Source organism: Labrus bergylta, chromosome 1, assembly GCF_963930695.1.
Source record: "Labrus bergylta chromosome 1, fLabBer1.1, whole genome shotgun sequence".
NCBI lineage: Eukaryota > Metazoa > Chordata > Actinopteri > Labriformes > Labridae > Labrus > Labrus bergylta.
The window spans coordinates 25,187,374-25,202,347 of NC_089195.1; the positions used below are offsets into that span (position 1 = coordinate 25,187,374).

Genomic DNA, 14,974 nt, shown 5'->3' on the forward strand with positions numbered 1-14,974 from the left:
ACTTACAGCTAAGCTAACCAACTCATGAACTTTAAGCTAAGACCAACTCAGTCTTTTTAGGTATTTTTTTCCTAACTATTCCTAACTCTAAAAATAGAACTATTTGTAGTATCAGGGTTTCACTGGACACAGATGTTATACTCTAATCCAGACCGAAGTGAATTGCTCACACTTCAGGGCACACCTGCACCTGCGGCACAGCTGAGGAGTTCTTCATGCCGTGAGGCGTTTATTCAAATGATTCCTATTTCCGTCTAATTATTTGAATAATCACTCAGCGGTGTCTCAACTCCCTCCCGCTCTCATCTTTTTCAGACTCTCTTCTGGAAGCTCTGATTTGTACAACTACTCAGCTGCGGAGTGAACTATTAGATTGATGTCTCCCTCAAGCAGTGCAGACAGGTGTTAATGTAATCCTCTCTTCCCTCTTTCCTTTTTCTAATTATGTGGTGCCATCTGGCAAGGTGAGTACTTTCCTGTACTTTTCTGTAGCATCATACCACACATTACGCTGTCAAAAGAGCTTAATGTTAGTGTGGGTAAACAATCATTTTTGCTGTGCCTACAAGTGAGCATTACAAGAAAATATGAGCAGCAGAACACTTAACCACAAACATTTTTGGGCGATAAAATACTGTTAGTGCATCTGGACTTAACAGTCCATTAAGACCCAACTTATGTTTTCTTTTTAAATGGCTGTGATGCAGAAAGAAAATAACATCAAATATATGTGTACAGACTGAAATGCCCTGTGATTTGCACCGCACTTTGTTTCTGTATTTCGAGGTGAAACAATGTATAAACATAGTCAGATGCTTAATTACAGTGTGAGATAAAACAGACTTCTGTTATTGCAAATAAGTCAGGTATGACAAAGTTTTGCAAGTTAACTGATAGGCTTTGAGGTGATGCTGCCGTCGTGTTTTGCAGCAGTGTAAACAGCTTGACCTGCTATAATATTAACTGAGTGAGTCTGCAGAGTATTTTCAAAGTGTGATAAGGAATTACAGTGTAAGCAGACATGATAATTGCATTGGGTTTTAGTAAGCAAGAGTGGTATGCACTCACGCCATTCCCCAAGATGTATGACGTTATTCAGCCCTGCTCACTGATATGTTTCAGTTACTAGAAATTGAGTTAATTATCAAACCCATAGATGCATGGAAACACCTTTTTGTGTCACTTGGATGAACATGAATTATATATTTTGATTTTTAGCAATTAAAAAAAAGGGTAACACTTTACAATCAGGTACACACATTTTGTATAGTAAGTGGGAAACAAATGGAAAACTAACCATGAGGTAACCATGAGGTAACCACTAAGTAACAACTAAGTAACCATTAGGTAACCATTAGGTAACCACTTAGTAACCACTAAGTAACCATTAGGTAACCATTAGGTAACCACTTAGTAACCACTAAGTAACCATTAGGTAACCATTAGGTAACCACTTAGTAACCACTAAGTAACCGTTAGGTAACCACTAAGTAACAACTAAGTAACAACTAAGTAACCATTAGGTAACCACTAAGTAACCATTAGGTAACCACTAAGTAACCACTAAGTAACCATTAGGTAACCACTAAGTAACCATTAGGTAACCACTAAGTAACCACTAAGTAACCATTAGGTAACCACTAAGTCACAACTTAGTAACCATTAGGTAACCACTAAGTAACAGTTAGGTAACCACTAAGTAACAACTAAATAACCATTAGGTAACCACTAAGTAACCACTAAGTAACAGTTAGGTAACCACTAAGTAACAACTAAATAACCATTAGGTAACCACTAAGTAACCACTAAGTAACAGTTAGGTAACCACTAAGTAACAACTAAATAACCATTAGGTAACCACTAAGTAACCACTAAGTAACAGTTAGGTAACCACTAAGTAACAACTAAATAACCATTAGGTAACCACTAAGTAACCATTAGGTAAACACTAAGTAACAGTTAGGTAACCACTAAGTAACAACTAAATAACCATTAGGTAACCACTAAATAACCATTAGGTAACCACTAAGTAACAACTAAATAACCATTAGGTAACCACTAAGTAACAACTAAATAACCATTAGGTAACCACTAAGTAACCATTAGGTAAACACTACGTAACTACATTTTATCACAACCACAGGTCAGTTAAAGCCATAATTCTTTATGAATAATTTTGCTATAAACCCTTGTTTTGTGAAGCCAGGCAGATTATTTGGGTTTGTTATCACTCTGAAGCATCTGTCCAAAAGTGCGACTCACTGTTGGGTTCATGATGGTTTTTGAACAATGATAGAGGTTTATAGCGTAGAGGAATTAGCCATATATCAGGCTTTGGATACACAGACAGTACTTATAGATCAACTCATTGTTGGTTTTGCTCTTTTCATTTGATTCTATAAAAAAAACAGAAAATGTAGAATCCCTGCCAGCATCATCCTTTACATGCTGGGAAAAAAATGTGTGTTAAGCTGTAGACAAAACATCCATTAAATCAGAGTGATTTTGGCCCTGAACTGAACGTTTCAGGCTTAAGGAGTCACATGTCACAGGGATTTTCTCATTAAGAAACAATTCAGCGTTATGAAACAGTGCATGCATCTAACACTGTGAGAAGAAAGCAGCAGATGATTGCAGCGATTACCGTCTTTGTTGGAGCAAGACGAAACAATCTGAGTCACGTCTCGCTGCTACAGTATTTTAAATTCAATCCTATTATTTGTTCTTTTTTTTGATGGAGAGCGTCAAACTCAAACAAAGACTGGTGATGCATTTGGAGTAGTAATTGGTGTCAAAGAAAGATGCTTGGCAGAAAGCGCAGTGTGACATGTGGATAAACAAGAGTCTGGCAGGGGACGTATTTGTGTTTGTTAACAAAAGCCAAACAGATAATTACCTAAAAATGAAAATATTCTTACTTTGATGTCAGGCTTGATAAGGCTGTTTGTGAGATTTAATAGTATTTTTTAAAAATGAAGAGAATAATTTATTTACAATCTAGTTTTATACTGTGATATAAGGCTAAGATAGCTTGATTTACACATTTAAAACTTTGATCATTTTATAAGAAAACTACCTGAGGGGCTTCTATCTAATCTCTATTTGAGTGCATCCTTTCTTTGCTAATAAACACTAAAAACAATCTTTACATTTCGTCCCAAATGTTCAGCATGAAATCTGTCAGGTGTGAAGCTGGCTGAAAAACTGTGTACACAGGGGAACCGTCTGCCAACTGCTCACATAGTTTACACCCACATACTGATGTGTTTGAATACAAAATGAAAACGATAACACACATCATCTGTCAGGTAAACAGGCGTTCTGATTTCCCAGGATGTGACATGTTTCACAACAAACACATAGTCTCAGGATTCAGATCAAGAAATATGCAAAGTGGTTCTAATTTGGTTTGGGGGAACATGTCATGGAGCTGATGAAGAGGATAATGAGAGAGATAAATAATTGTCTTTTAATTATAAAGTTTGGGGAAAAAGCACAAAAAGTGCTGACAAAGCAGTGCAACCTGGGAGCAGCAGGTTTTTTATGTGTTAGTCACAAACTACTCCAAACTAATTGACTGTAGCGGGATAAATAAAGTAGCTTGATTGATTGATTGACTTCACTATCCCAAATAAAAAATGCAGGGATTAAAAACCTGCTGATAAAACATGTCATGGGCTTTTCTGCAGCTGCTAAAGCTGCTCTTATACATTATGTATACAATTCATAAATGTAATTTGAGGTGTGAATGTTAATTATAGGCCCACAACATATAATCACATTTTTGTATGTCTCTGCTATTTGGAGCCTTTTAGCATTTTTCAGCTTCCTGTTTTGGTTCCTTTTAATTGTTTAATTTTTACAAAAGCAGGAACTGTTTTCAGTGTAATTGCGTAGTGTATTCTTTGACATATATTCTTCTGGTTCATATCAACTGTTAAACAGTGCAATATTCTTTATTCACTGTGCTACATACACTGTTACCTCTAAGTGTTATATATATATAACTGTTTTTACTGTGCGTGAGTGTAGTTCACTTTAAGGTGAAAGCATTTCTTAATCTCGTTGTATTCTATTCCAAACACAGTGTTCAGAACCTGCTTTACACCAAACAACAGTCAGTCAAAGTTAACAAACGATTTAGCAGCTTAAGAGTCAGAAATCTTAAGCCAGGCTTAAAGAACAGTGAAAACAAGATTTTCCTTTTCAAGTGGCCAAAAATGAAACTTTGAATACATTTTTAATGTTGCTGTTAATCTTCTGGTTTTGTAGATATGGTAAAGTAACTTGTGCTTGTATAGCGCTTTTCCAGTCTTCTGATTACTCAAAGCGCTTTTACACAGCATGTCACACCTACCCATTCACACATTGATGGCAGAGGCTGCTATGTAAAGTGACCATCAGAAGTAACTAATCCCACATCGGACATGTTGCTGCAGTAGCTGGGGTTCGAACCCGCAACCTCTACCAACTGAGCCACAGCTGCCCCGATATGCCACTGACCTATAAACACGTTGAACATGAAAACCTTCTGGCATTATATTTAATTTTGAAAGCCCTAAAGATATCAGCTGTGTTGTATATATCACAATTGAAAAAAAGAGCTCGTTCTTACTGTGGACATCTCCTCTCTGTTTGGTGACCTCCTTCTGGATGCTGTTGTCCACTGTTGTGACCGGGGGTGGTGGTGGTGGGGGGAGTCTGGTGGGAGGTGCTGGCCTCAGTGGGATGATGGGCTTGCGTGTCGGAGCTGGTGGCTTCCTGGTCGGGATAAAGGGCTTCTTGGTGGGAACTGCTGGCTTTGGAGTTATCCTCTTTGGAGGAAGAGGAGCTTTGGTCTTTGGTTTGGCTGTTGTTGTTGTTGTCGTTGTCGTCGTTGTTGTAGCGGGTGTGGATTTGGGAATAACTGGGAAGATTCTCCTTTGAGTGACTGGCGGGCGGAGGGTGGTGGTAGTCCTCCTCTGATCCATATCAGGGATGTGGTTGTGATGATTTGGAGGGAGTTTGCCTGGTCTCGGGGGGTCAATAACCACCTTAGGAATGGCTGAAATAATAAGAGAACGCAGATGGAGCACTGAAATATGAGCACTTTAGAGTTAATGAGGCATAGAATTGCAAACTAACTGCAATGATTGGGCTGACTTTTGCAGAGGAGGGCTTTCTTTCATCTACTGAGACTTCTGATACCTATTAGCTAAATGTTAGCGTTCTAACACAAATTGGGTGTCTCAAATGTAAATGAAGCAAAAGCTCAAAATCATAAGAGAGGCCTCTAAAATAAGCAGGCTCATATTCATTCATATAGAGAACCTTTTATGTGCATCTTGGACATATTATACTCAATGGGAGTGTGAAAAGGGAGAAAGAGGGCTGTTTTTTTTTTGGTTACAAGACATGAATGTTTGCTTTTGTGCAATCAATATTGGTTGACTGAGGTTTTCTATCTATCCCTGTGTGCGCCCTGATTAGCAATTCTTTGTGTGCACACAGCCAGAGGCCTCACAGCATTGAGCTAAAGCTCCTCTGTGTGTGTATTTGTGCTTGTTGTGTATGTGTCGAATGATCTCTGCGTTCAAACAGGCCGCTGTGCCCCGGAGATCACCCTCACCCTGCTGATGTCATCAAAGCTACACCTCCTCCTCCTTTGTTCCTTTGCACATTCTTCACGTCAGGAGCCGAGACGGAGATGTTGGTGGGGGGGTGATGTTGTGTTGGAGGTATTGGATTGGGGGAGGCTTCATGAGGTTTTCATAAAACTGGACAAAGCCAAGTGGTTTGAACTCTGTTATTTTCGTCTCAAGTTGCAGGCGACTTTGATATGTGACGCACAGATAGGATATTGCAACACCAGAGTACTCCCTGGGGCGGGCAACATGGTGAAGTATATGAAGCACATATCACCTCTAGGCTCCTTCTCTGCTCTGTGGACTCTTAAAGCTGTTGTGTCTGTGAAATGATTAAATAACTATGGAGAATAAATGACTTCTCGTCTACTGACCTGCTGTAAAAACTGCAGACGCACAGACAAATCAACTTCTGTGTCGGCAGGAAAAATAAGACAAACTACCACTAGAGGAAATATTTCACATTAGATGATGACTCGTCTATTTTGGCTGATTAAAATGGGCTAAATGTAAAAAATGGACGCAAGGCTCACTCCAGGCCCATGTGATAAGGTAGCTGGGTGATTTAAGTAATGACTGACAGCCATTACAAAGAGAGGAATTTCAAACTTACAAAGCTATTCCTCCCTCTCTTTTGCTTTCCAACCCTTTTTTTCAAAAACACAGCAAAAGAAAACAAAAAAGTGAGGCCCCGTTCCTCTTACGTCTGCAGTCGTGGCCCATCCCCCTGTAGCCGTCTTTGCATTTGCACTTGTACGAGCCCGGCGTGTTGTAGCAGGTGGCGAAGCTGCTGCAGTGGCTCTGACCTAAGGAGCATTCATCCACATCTGAAGGATAATGGAGACATAAAAGCAATCAGCGACAAATTGCAAAGGTTAAAAAAACTTCAGACATTACATCAGAGTATCAAAGGCTAATTGCACAACCACTTCACAGGAGCTCAAAGTTTATCTCAACTGTTTGAGACAGTTTGAGACAGTTTGAAGTGAAGAAAGATCTGTTTTTGAGTGGAATACCAAAATGATTATGAGAATTTCTTGGTAAAAATGATGTTGAGATAATGCTTAAAGGTCCTGATATGACCCAGAAAAGTAGCACTGCTCAAGTATACGCTCAAAACATGATTTTTTAAAACATGGAAACCCAAATGTTTGTGTGTTTTTACTGTACGCTGCTAAGACTGAGGCAACTTTATGGATTTGGGCAGAAAAAAAGAAAAAGATGGCAGGTCAAGGTCAAATCATTTTAACCTGTCTTATATTTTCCTGGATTGGTTGATCTATTACTGCCTTATAAATCAGAACCTGACCATACATGTTTTATTTGAAATCTCAATCTGCTAAATCTACAGCTTCAAGAAACGTAAAAGTTGAAACTTTTTATCTGAAAAAATTCAAACGTTTAAGTATTAAGTATTCAAAATCTATATGACTGAACTCAAAACTAGCGTAGGGAATTTACGTTCAAAACTTTTTCTTTTTTTTCCATATTTATAGAAATTATTGTTTTTTTTAAATATCCAAAAAGTCAGCATAAACATGAAAAAAGCAGCATCTGTGGCTGACAGAGCCCATTCAACCCTGACTTTGAGCAAAGCACTCAAGTCAATGTACTTGAGTGCATGTTTTAGCTGAGATTACATTTAAAAGACGCAAATAAAAAGATGGATTTTTGTACCAAATATGATATGATCTTGTTTATTTTGTGCTAAAGCATGTTCAGATTATTCACATATGGATGGAATATGCTTTAGCACAGGATGAGGACTTTAACAGCGACCTCAGTCTTGACATGATTAGATTGAAACTTTCTTTTAAATGTAGTTTTCATAGACAAAAGCCAGGGATATTTTTTTTTTGGGGGGGGGACACATAAAATTAGGTGTTTATCAGATTCTAAACTGTGAAGTAAAAAGAGGACAGATCACTGATTGGTTGGAGAGAATCATTAAGCACAAAACACTACACACATAGAAGCCTGATTGTCATTGTGTAGTTTGTTACGCCGTCGATGGTGGCAACTTTGAAAATAAAAGATTAAAAGATCTGAGATGTATATACAGCTAACGCAAACCAACTTGACACCACTGCTAATTAAATGTAAACAGCTAAAGTTCACTTGAGCATATTAAATTATACATAGTTCCTGACAGGATTTGTGTGATATTGAGGACCAAAAACATGACCTACAGAGAGCAGGATGTCCCTGAATGTGAGTGTGTAGAGTTGAATTGAACAAATGTAGTTATTTGTGGAAAAATCTTTTCTCCATGGAAAGTGCATTATGTGGGTGGTATGATGAACAGTCGGAACAATTACAGCAATCCAAAATAGTTTCACTGCATATGTGGGCACTGGACTATTGTTCTGAGAAAGACTTGTGTCATTTCAACCTCCCCTTTAATGTAATTAACAAATGTCGTTTCATGTGTTTTATTTTGTGCCAATTTAAGCAGTACAATGTAGAGGCAGCCTTTCTTTTCACTTTGGCCTATACAAAGAACAAAGAGGTAGAAGGAGGAAAAACATATAAACCTGCCCTTTGTACAGTCATTTCAAGCTTCCTCAGTGTCTAACGTAGATAAACCACATGCATCAGTAAAAATAACTTGGTAATAATTCAAACCATCTAAGCACTTGTGTGACCTTTGCAGGGTTTATCTTTTAAAGCCTCCCTGCAGAGACCTGTTGACAGTACCTATGCACTGATATTTCCCGTTGATGTATTGCAGGTCGAAGCCTTCGTGGCACTTGCAGATGTAGCTACCAAATGTGTTGATGCATTTTCTAAACCTGGGACACACGGCTATTCCTGCTGCACACTCGTCAACATCTGCAAAGAAGATAAAAAAAAAACCAGGTTATTATGACTCAAAAAGAAAGTAATCAAATTAAAGGTAATATATTCATTTTTCACTATACTTTTGGTTTAGAGTTGGATACGTACGCTGTTTAATGCATTCAAAATGAAAAACTCCAAGGTCAAAAGAGATAATTAAATCCAAAAGTAAACAAACGTTTCTATTCAGACTGGGCGACTTTTTCACCTCCCAGTTAGTATTCATTTATGAACAAAGCACATTCTGTATTCTGTTCAGTGAGCACAATACAATGCACACTAGCTCGTTCCATTATTTAAGGAACTATTCCAAGAGTCTCTGATGTGTTGATCACCTTTGCCGGCATGTGGCCATTAATATGTAGACGCAGAGTTGCTCAAAGCGTTCGCCAAAAAATCATTAATTTATCCGCTGAATAATGCAGCGGAGACACTGCAGTGCTGTAGGGACTGTTGTTTTAAAAGGGTCTTATAAAACACAAACGCACCTGGACCACCTGGGAGAACAAGCACATGAATTAAACGGACAGAGCTGCCTCATGAGTCCTTGTCGACTGCCGAGGTTCTCATCAGCAAGGCACTGTAACCTAAACCGCTGCAGTGAGGCTAATGCTAACAGCTAAATAATTCAGATACTGCCTGAGCAGTGGTGAATTATTATGATGACTGTCACTGTGCCTGTAAACAACATTTAATAATGTCTGCTTGTTTAATAAATGTGAACATCTGGCTTTACAAACAACCCAGACCTTTCTTTCAAAGCAACAAATATTTTATTTATGCATAAGTCAACAAGTCGGATATATTTAGAAATGTCTGTGCGAGTCAGTATTGAAATATCAGTCTGATACTCTCTTTGCAACGATGCAAATCATTAATGCACTTTGTCAGTGTTGCAGTTTCAATGCTTCAGGATGATCAGACATCTCTCCTGAGAGACTGCTAGCCTGATCTATTATAAATACAATTTACCAAAGGTTTGACATTGAAGTTTAAAACATGGAGGCTTCTGTATCTGAACAGCATTAAGTTACATTTTGGACATCAGTGAAACAAAAGGTCTGTTCAGGGTCTACAAGGAGGTGTAAAGACGTTAGGTGGGCCACAGTGCATAAACAGAGGTGAGTGCAGACCTGTTGTGGAATGACTTTGCTCAGTCTTATCAGTCAGCATCACAGGATATTTGGAGGATATTAGAAAAGGATGTGAGACGGCTTGCACACAACACAAGGAAAGCTGATAGTGATCAGCGTGTCTGCACTTTCTTTGTCAATGTGAATTATCTGATGTACCTGGTCCACCAGCAGGAGAAATTCATTTCTGCTACGTCTTCCTTTTACATTTCTGGTAATTGCCTTTTATTATTACAGTCCTAGCAATAACCTTCTTCATATATAATAAAACATGAAATGTATGCATGTAGGTATTCAACAAACATTAATATTGTGAAGGAAATTAAAGTTTTGCATGCAAGATAAAACTGAGTAATGAAGGAATTGAAGATGAAGGGTAAAATCCTTGTTTCTGATTGGCTGCTCAGTATGCCTCAGCTGGACTTTTCTGTAAGTCTGTGTAAGTTTCATGACAAAGCTTCTTATTCTTCACACCTTGCAAAGTACTTACCACTAAGCAGGATCTTGAACCCACTTCCTGTAAGTTTGATAAATATGGGCCCTGGCTACTTTTACAACTAAAGTGTGTCAACACATTTGATTCCCCAGCTTCATTATTTGTAAAAAAAACAAAAAAAAAACAGCTCAACATCTGTGTAAACTCTCCCATCTAAGTCTCTGTTTCCAAGAAAGGATCGCCTCCATAAATATGATGAGATACTCTTAATAAATATGACTCGCCGTAAAACAAAGTGTCACAGAAACATCCGGAGACTTTCCAGGAAACTGTTGGAACACCTGTGGCAAGGCAACCTCTCCTACCCCTCCTCCTTCAGTGTTCATGATTGATGCCTGTCCTTGCTTCTGAAACCCGCCTCCCCATTATCAAGCCTGCACTTAAGTGGGACAACAAGGCAGTGTGGGACAGTCCAGGTCGGAACAGCCTGCGTTTAAACCTGACACAGGTTAACTACCTCAACCTTCCCCCTTCATCTGCAAGCTGCCCATCTGAGGAGCTGCACTGTGGAATGAAAGAAGGAGGGGGGGGGGCGACTGCTCCTCTTTTTATTTGTGTTCTGTTGTAACAGCTGCAAGAAGTTAGCAGAATAAAGTCACACCATTTGGTGGACAAGGACTGTTTAATTACTCTGATTTTCCATCAAAGAGAAAGATGACGCGTTGGTAAATAAATCTGACGAATTACAGCTTTACTTTCTAAGTGGTTTTTTGTCTGAGTTCCCGAGTTGCATTTTCCCTGCCAGCTTTTCTTTCTTATTCTGCCAAAGCAGTTGAATTAGATTATCAATCAGCTTGAAAAGGAAGCATAATTAAAAAATAATAATAATAACACAGCCACGTTTGTGACTTTTCATTAGTTTGTCATGGAACTGTGTGCAAAAATAAGGCTCGGTTTCCATGGCGTATACAATACGTGGATTTAAAAAGATTAGGACTTACCCACACAGGTTCTTCCATCCGGAGCCAGCTGCAGCCCCGGCGTCGGACACTGACATCGGACCTCTCCTTTTAACACCTCGCAGCCGTACTGGCAGTTGGCCATGCCACAAGTGCGAGCATCTGATGGCCACATGGGAAACACATCACTTATTAACAAAGGACAGAGAAGAGGCAACAGATTATGTAGCTCTCACACATCCACACTCACACTTTTCAAGCTATTATCCTCCGGCCAGCTAGAGAGTGTGTGTGTGTGTGTGTGTGTGTGTGTGTGTGTGTGTGTGTGTGTGAGCCGGGACCACTCGGCTGCATTTTCTGATATTGGCCGATTTGACCCTGAGGTGCAGACAGTGGAGCAGCACACACTCTGCCATTATTAGATTCTCTCTGCTCACACCTTCGCACATGCAATCCTCCCTCACCCACTTTCATCCTCTCCTACAACTACACACTCATAATCCCCCTCCTCCCTTTAAGCGTGCAGCCCCTCTGTTGTTGAACTGTGACGGGCGAATCAAGCCCCTCCAAAATAATAATATAAAGGAACAGATTTTGTTCAGCCACACTCAATAACGTTGGACCCTAAAAAAGGAAATTAAAAGTGAGGTTCATGCTGCTGCTGCTGCTACTTCAGGCACCCTGGAGTACAGTTTGATGACTGAGGCAGGACGGGCTGATTAAATGCTACAGTGATCTATCGATCAAAGCACAGGCTGGGGATAAAAAAAAAGAGCAAAAAAAAAAAGAGCAGTAAGGTGTTTAACACTATCATGCTATCATCACACAACAACAGCAAGACCAGTGTGAGATGGCCTGAAGTGGTGAGCACTTCAGAACGAGGGGGGAAATGATAAAAAGAACAAATGAAAACGATTTAAAGAGTCACGCCACCCTCAAGTAAAAAAAACAAAAAAAAAAACAGTTATTAGGTGGGAAACAAAATTTACAAGGAGACATGTGCAGGCATTAACTCTCATTTTGTGGGACACCTCAGGGCAACCAATGAGAATTACACATTCACTGGAGGGTCTAAAGATTGTGTTTCTTTCACATTTTTCATTTAAAGGCCTCTTCACGGGGACTCTTCAGACTGTAGAGCTGCTGTAATGAAGCAAATCAACACAGGGCTTTAATCAAAACCGTCTATCAAAGCAGTGTGAGGCTGCTGTGAGACGCACATGAGGGAACACGTGTCTTATATTAGAAAGCAAATGTCATGAGCACTGCTTTGTGCAGAGATTCAGATGAATATACATGGAGGGAAGCCTTTTCAGGCTACAATGTAGAATAGAGGTAATAAGGAAAAGGAAGAGATGAAGGAGAAAGTAGCACTAAACAAGGAAAATATTCACATTGCAGGCAACAAGAGTGTGTACCAACATAGAGAAGTGTGTGTGTGTGTGTGTGTGTGTGTGTGTGTGTGTGTGTGTGTGTGTGTGTGTGTGTGTGTGTGTGTGTGTGTTTGAGAGACAGACTCACTTCCACAGGTCCCGTCAGGCATCAGCATGTAGCCGTTGAGGCAGTAGCACTTGTAACTCCCATATGTGTTCATGCACCTGTGTTTACAAGGCCGAGGCTTCAGCCCACACTCATTCAGGTCTGCAGACACAGAGAGAGAGAGAGAGAGAGAGAGAGAGAGAGAGAGAGGGAAACAGAGAGAGACAGCATAAGTGGACTGGAGGAGAGACAGAGAGAGATACTAGAGACCCTGCTGGAATAAGTCAGAGGGCAAATGTGAAGAGGTCAATGATGCCAAACCTCACCTATCCATTTGCGAGTGTGTCTTTCTGTCTGTGTCTGTCTGACTGACCGTCTCTTTTGTGTGTGCGTTAATTTGTGTGTTTTGGAAAGGGGGATGTGGGGGGGGGGTGTCTTCGAGGAAGTAAAGTGTCACCCTGTTCTGACAAGCCTGCACCACCCCTCTTTGATGGTTTAACAGGAAGCCAGTGTCAGCTGTCAACCTGCCCATTACCTGCAAGTGATAAAAGATTCTATTATAACGTCTGACTCACAAAATGCTGGTCGCTGCACCATCCAGCGCTCTTTGATAGATACCTATAATTCCAGTGTTTTTCTACATGGCCATAAAAGCAGAGAAATCTCACCCTGAACAGCCAATGAAAATCTTATTAGAAAAAGATGCAGTCTTGACTTTGGAGCAGTGTGGACCCCTGGGAGAGAAGAATATGCCCTGAGCTCAGCACCTGTCAAATGCTTATGCAAATAGAAGCCATTACACGGCTCTCACAGCAGACATTTTGACTAGTCAAACGTAGGTGTAACTAATAACATTATTAACGTCTGTGCTGTATTTATTTCCATCACAGCATCCCTTGTGTTGGGTGTGTTGCCTCTGTGACACTCCTCAATGCAACAGAGACTAATGTTATTAGTCACACCTGTACTTCCTGCTCTGACAAGTTGGAAGAGTCCTCTGTGTGATGGGTTAAGAGTGGAAAAATAAATAAATACATAGATGTTTATTTTTTCCTACTGTAGGTTACATGAAAATCTTACTTTAAGGAGTGAAGCTGAAGTAACAAGCAAAGCATCAAATGACGGCAAGAAAGTTATTTATGTTTAGCATCTGCTTCCGTTGGATGACTTAAAACAATCTTATTGTGGCTGATATGACTGCAAGTAGGCGCGGTACCTGTTTGCCAGGAGGCTTAAGGCCTAATATTTTTTTTGTGTGTCAAATTTCCCCTTGCTGGGTCAATCTAAATAGTCTAGCTGAGGCTAAGGTAAGGTAAGCTCCATAGCATTGTAGGTGCTTCTCCCAGGCTTGAATGATAGAAAGCTTTCATAGGCAAGTGAATATGTGAACACATGGCATTGTATAAGTGAGTTAAAATGTTGAAATTATTAGTCAAAGTGGCCCGACTAAATGTTTCTGTTTTGACTTTTTTCTCAAAATGAGTTCTGTGGAATAAGCATTCTAGAGGGCATATCGTCTATCTTAATAGGATATTGATCATGCTGCCAATAGCTGTGCTGGATAGTAACTAATCACCCTCATTACTAGAATGGAGAATATTTGTTTTGTATTAGTTCAGTTTGAATAAACTCCATAATTTATTCAGGGAGATTCTTGACTCTTTCTGCACTAATGCTTTGAGAAAGACAATGATTTCAGGGCAGCCTGGGGTTAATTGTTCTGATACAGAGAAGAAGTTTTTTCATTTCAGCTTTCTTCAAGCCTCTTTTTCCTCCTGAAGCCATGTTCAAGATTAAGTTTTCTCATACAGAAAATAGTGTAACTTCCCTTGCAGTGTCACTGAATTGAAGAGGAACTAGTTGACAAAATAATCTGGTTATGGATAAAAGATAACCTTCTTCGTGCCGCCCAACACCACTATTGAAGGAAAATCGAATTTTTTCCATCTAAAAATCTCAACATTTTTGGGGAAAAATAACAATACCCATGATTTAGTAGGGTATTTAACATTCTTCCCAAATAAAGATATTGATACCATTAAAGGAATGATGACAAAAATTACGTTTACAACCTCTTAGAATAAACATGTTTAATCAAATAACATAATAACATTTAATCAAGGAATATTTGCGACATTCAATAAAATGTAATTGAATCTTTGTACTTGATCAGTTTAAATATGAATCTACGGAAACCATTTAAGGACACTCTTGCCTTGTTTTCTGACTTTGGTATAAAAAGGTCCATTGCTAAGGATAAATGTGTGTTTAAGGTTTAAATACTTATGGCTGTTGATGGAGAACTTTGGGATTGATAGGAGGGAATAATTCACTTACATAAAGGTTCACATATATCACCATTCACTCTCTTGCCCTCACCTAAATGTGGGGTCCCTTGGGAGCACCAGGCATAAAAGGGGAAAACCCAGCACACACAGGCATCCATCAGAGTGGAATGATGAAACAGGCTTGAACAAATATAAATAACATACACTATGAATACCA

General features: G+C 39.5%; 1 protein-coding gene across 9 annotated transcripts in view; it reads right to left on the reverse strand.

Moving 5' to 3' along the window:
* npnta (nephronectin a) overlaps positions 1-14,974 on the reverse strand; it is a 52,494-nt gene that overhangs the window by 10,132 nt on the left and 27,388 nt on the right. For all 9 annotated transcript variants that reach the window (XM_065957535.1, XM_065957532.1, XM_029280154.2 and 6 more), the window contains 5 exons: positions 12,512-12,631; positions 11,033-11,152; positions 8,322-8,456; positions 6,329-6,451; positions 4,616-5,044 (listed from right to left, as the gene is read on the reverse strand). In XM_065957535.1, coding sequence (XP_065813607.1) covers positions 4,616-5,044; positions 6,329-6,451; positions 8,322-8,456; positions 11,033-11,152; positions 12,512-12,631 — 927 coding nt within the window. The remainder of the gene's footprint in view (positions 1-4,615; positions 5,045-6,328; positions 6,452-8,321; positions 8,457-11,032; positions 11,153-12,511; positions 12,632-14,974) is intronic.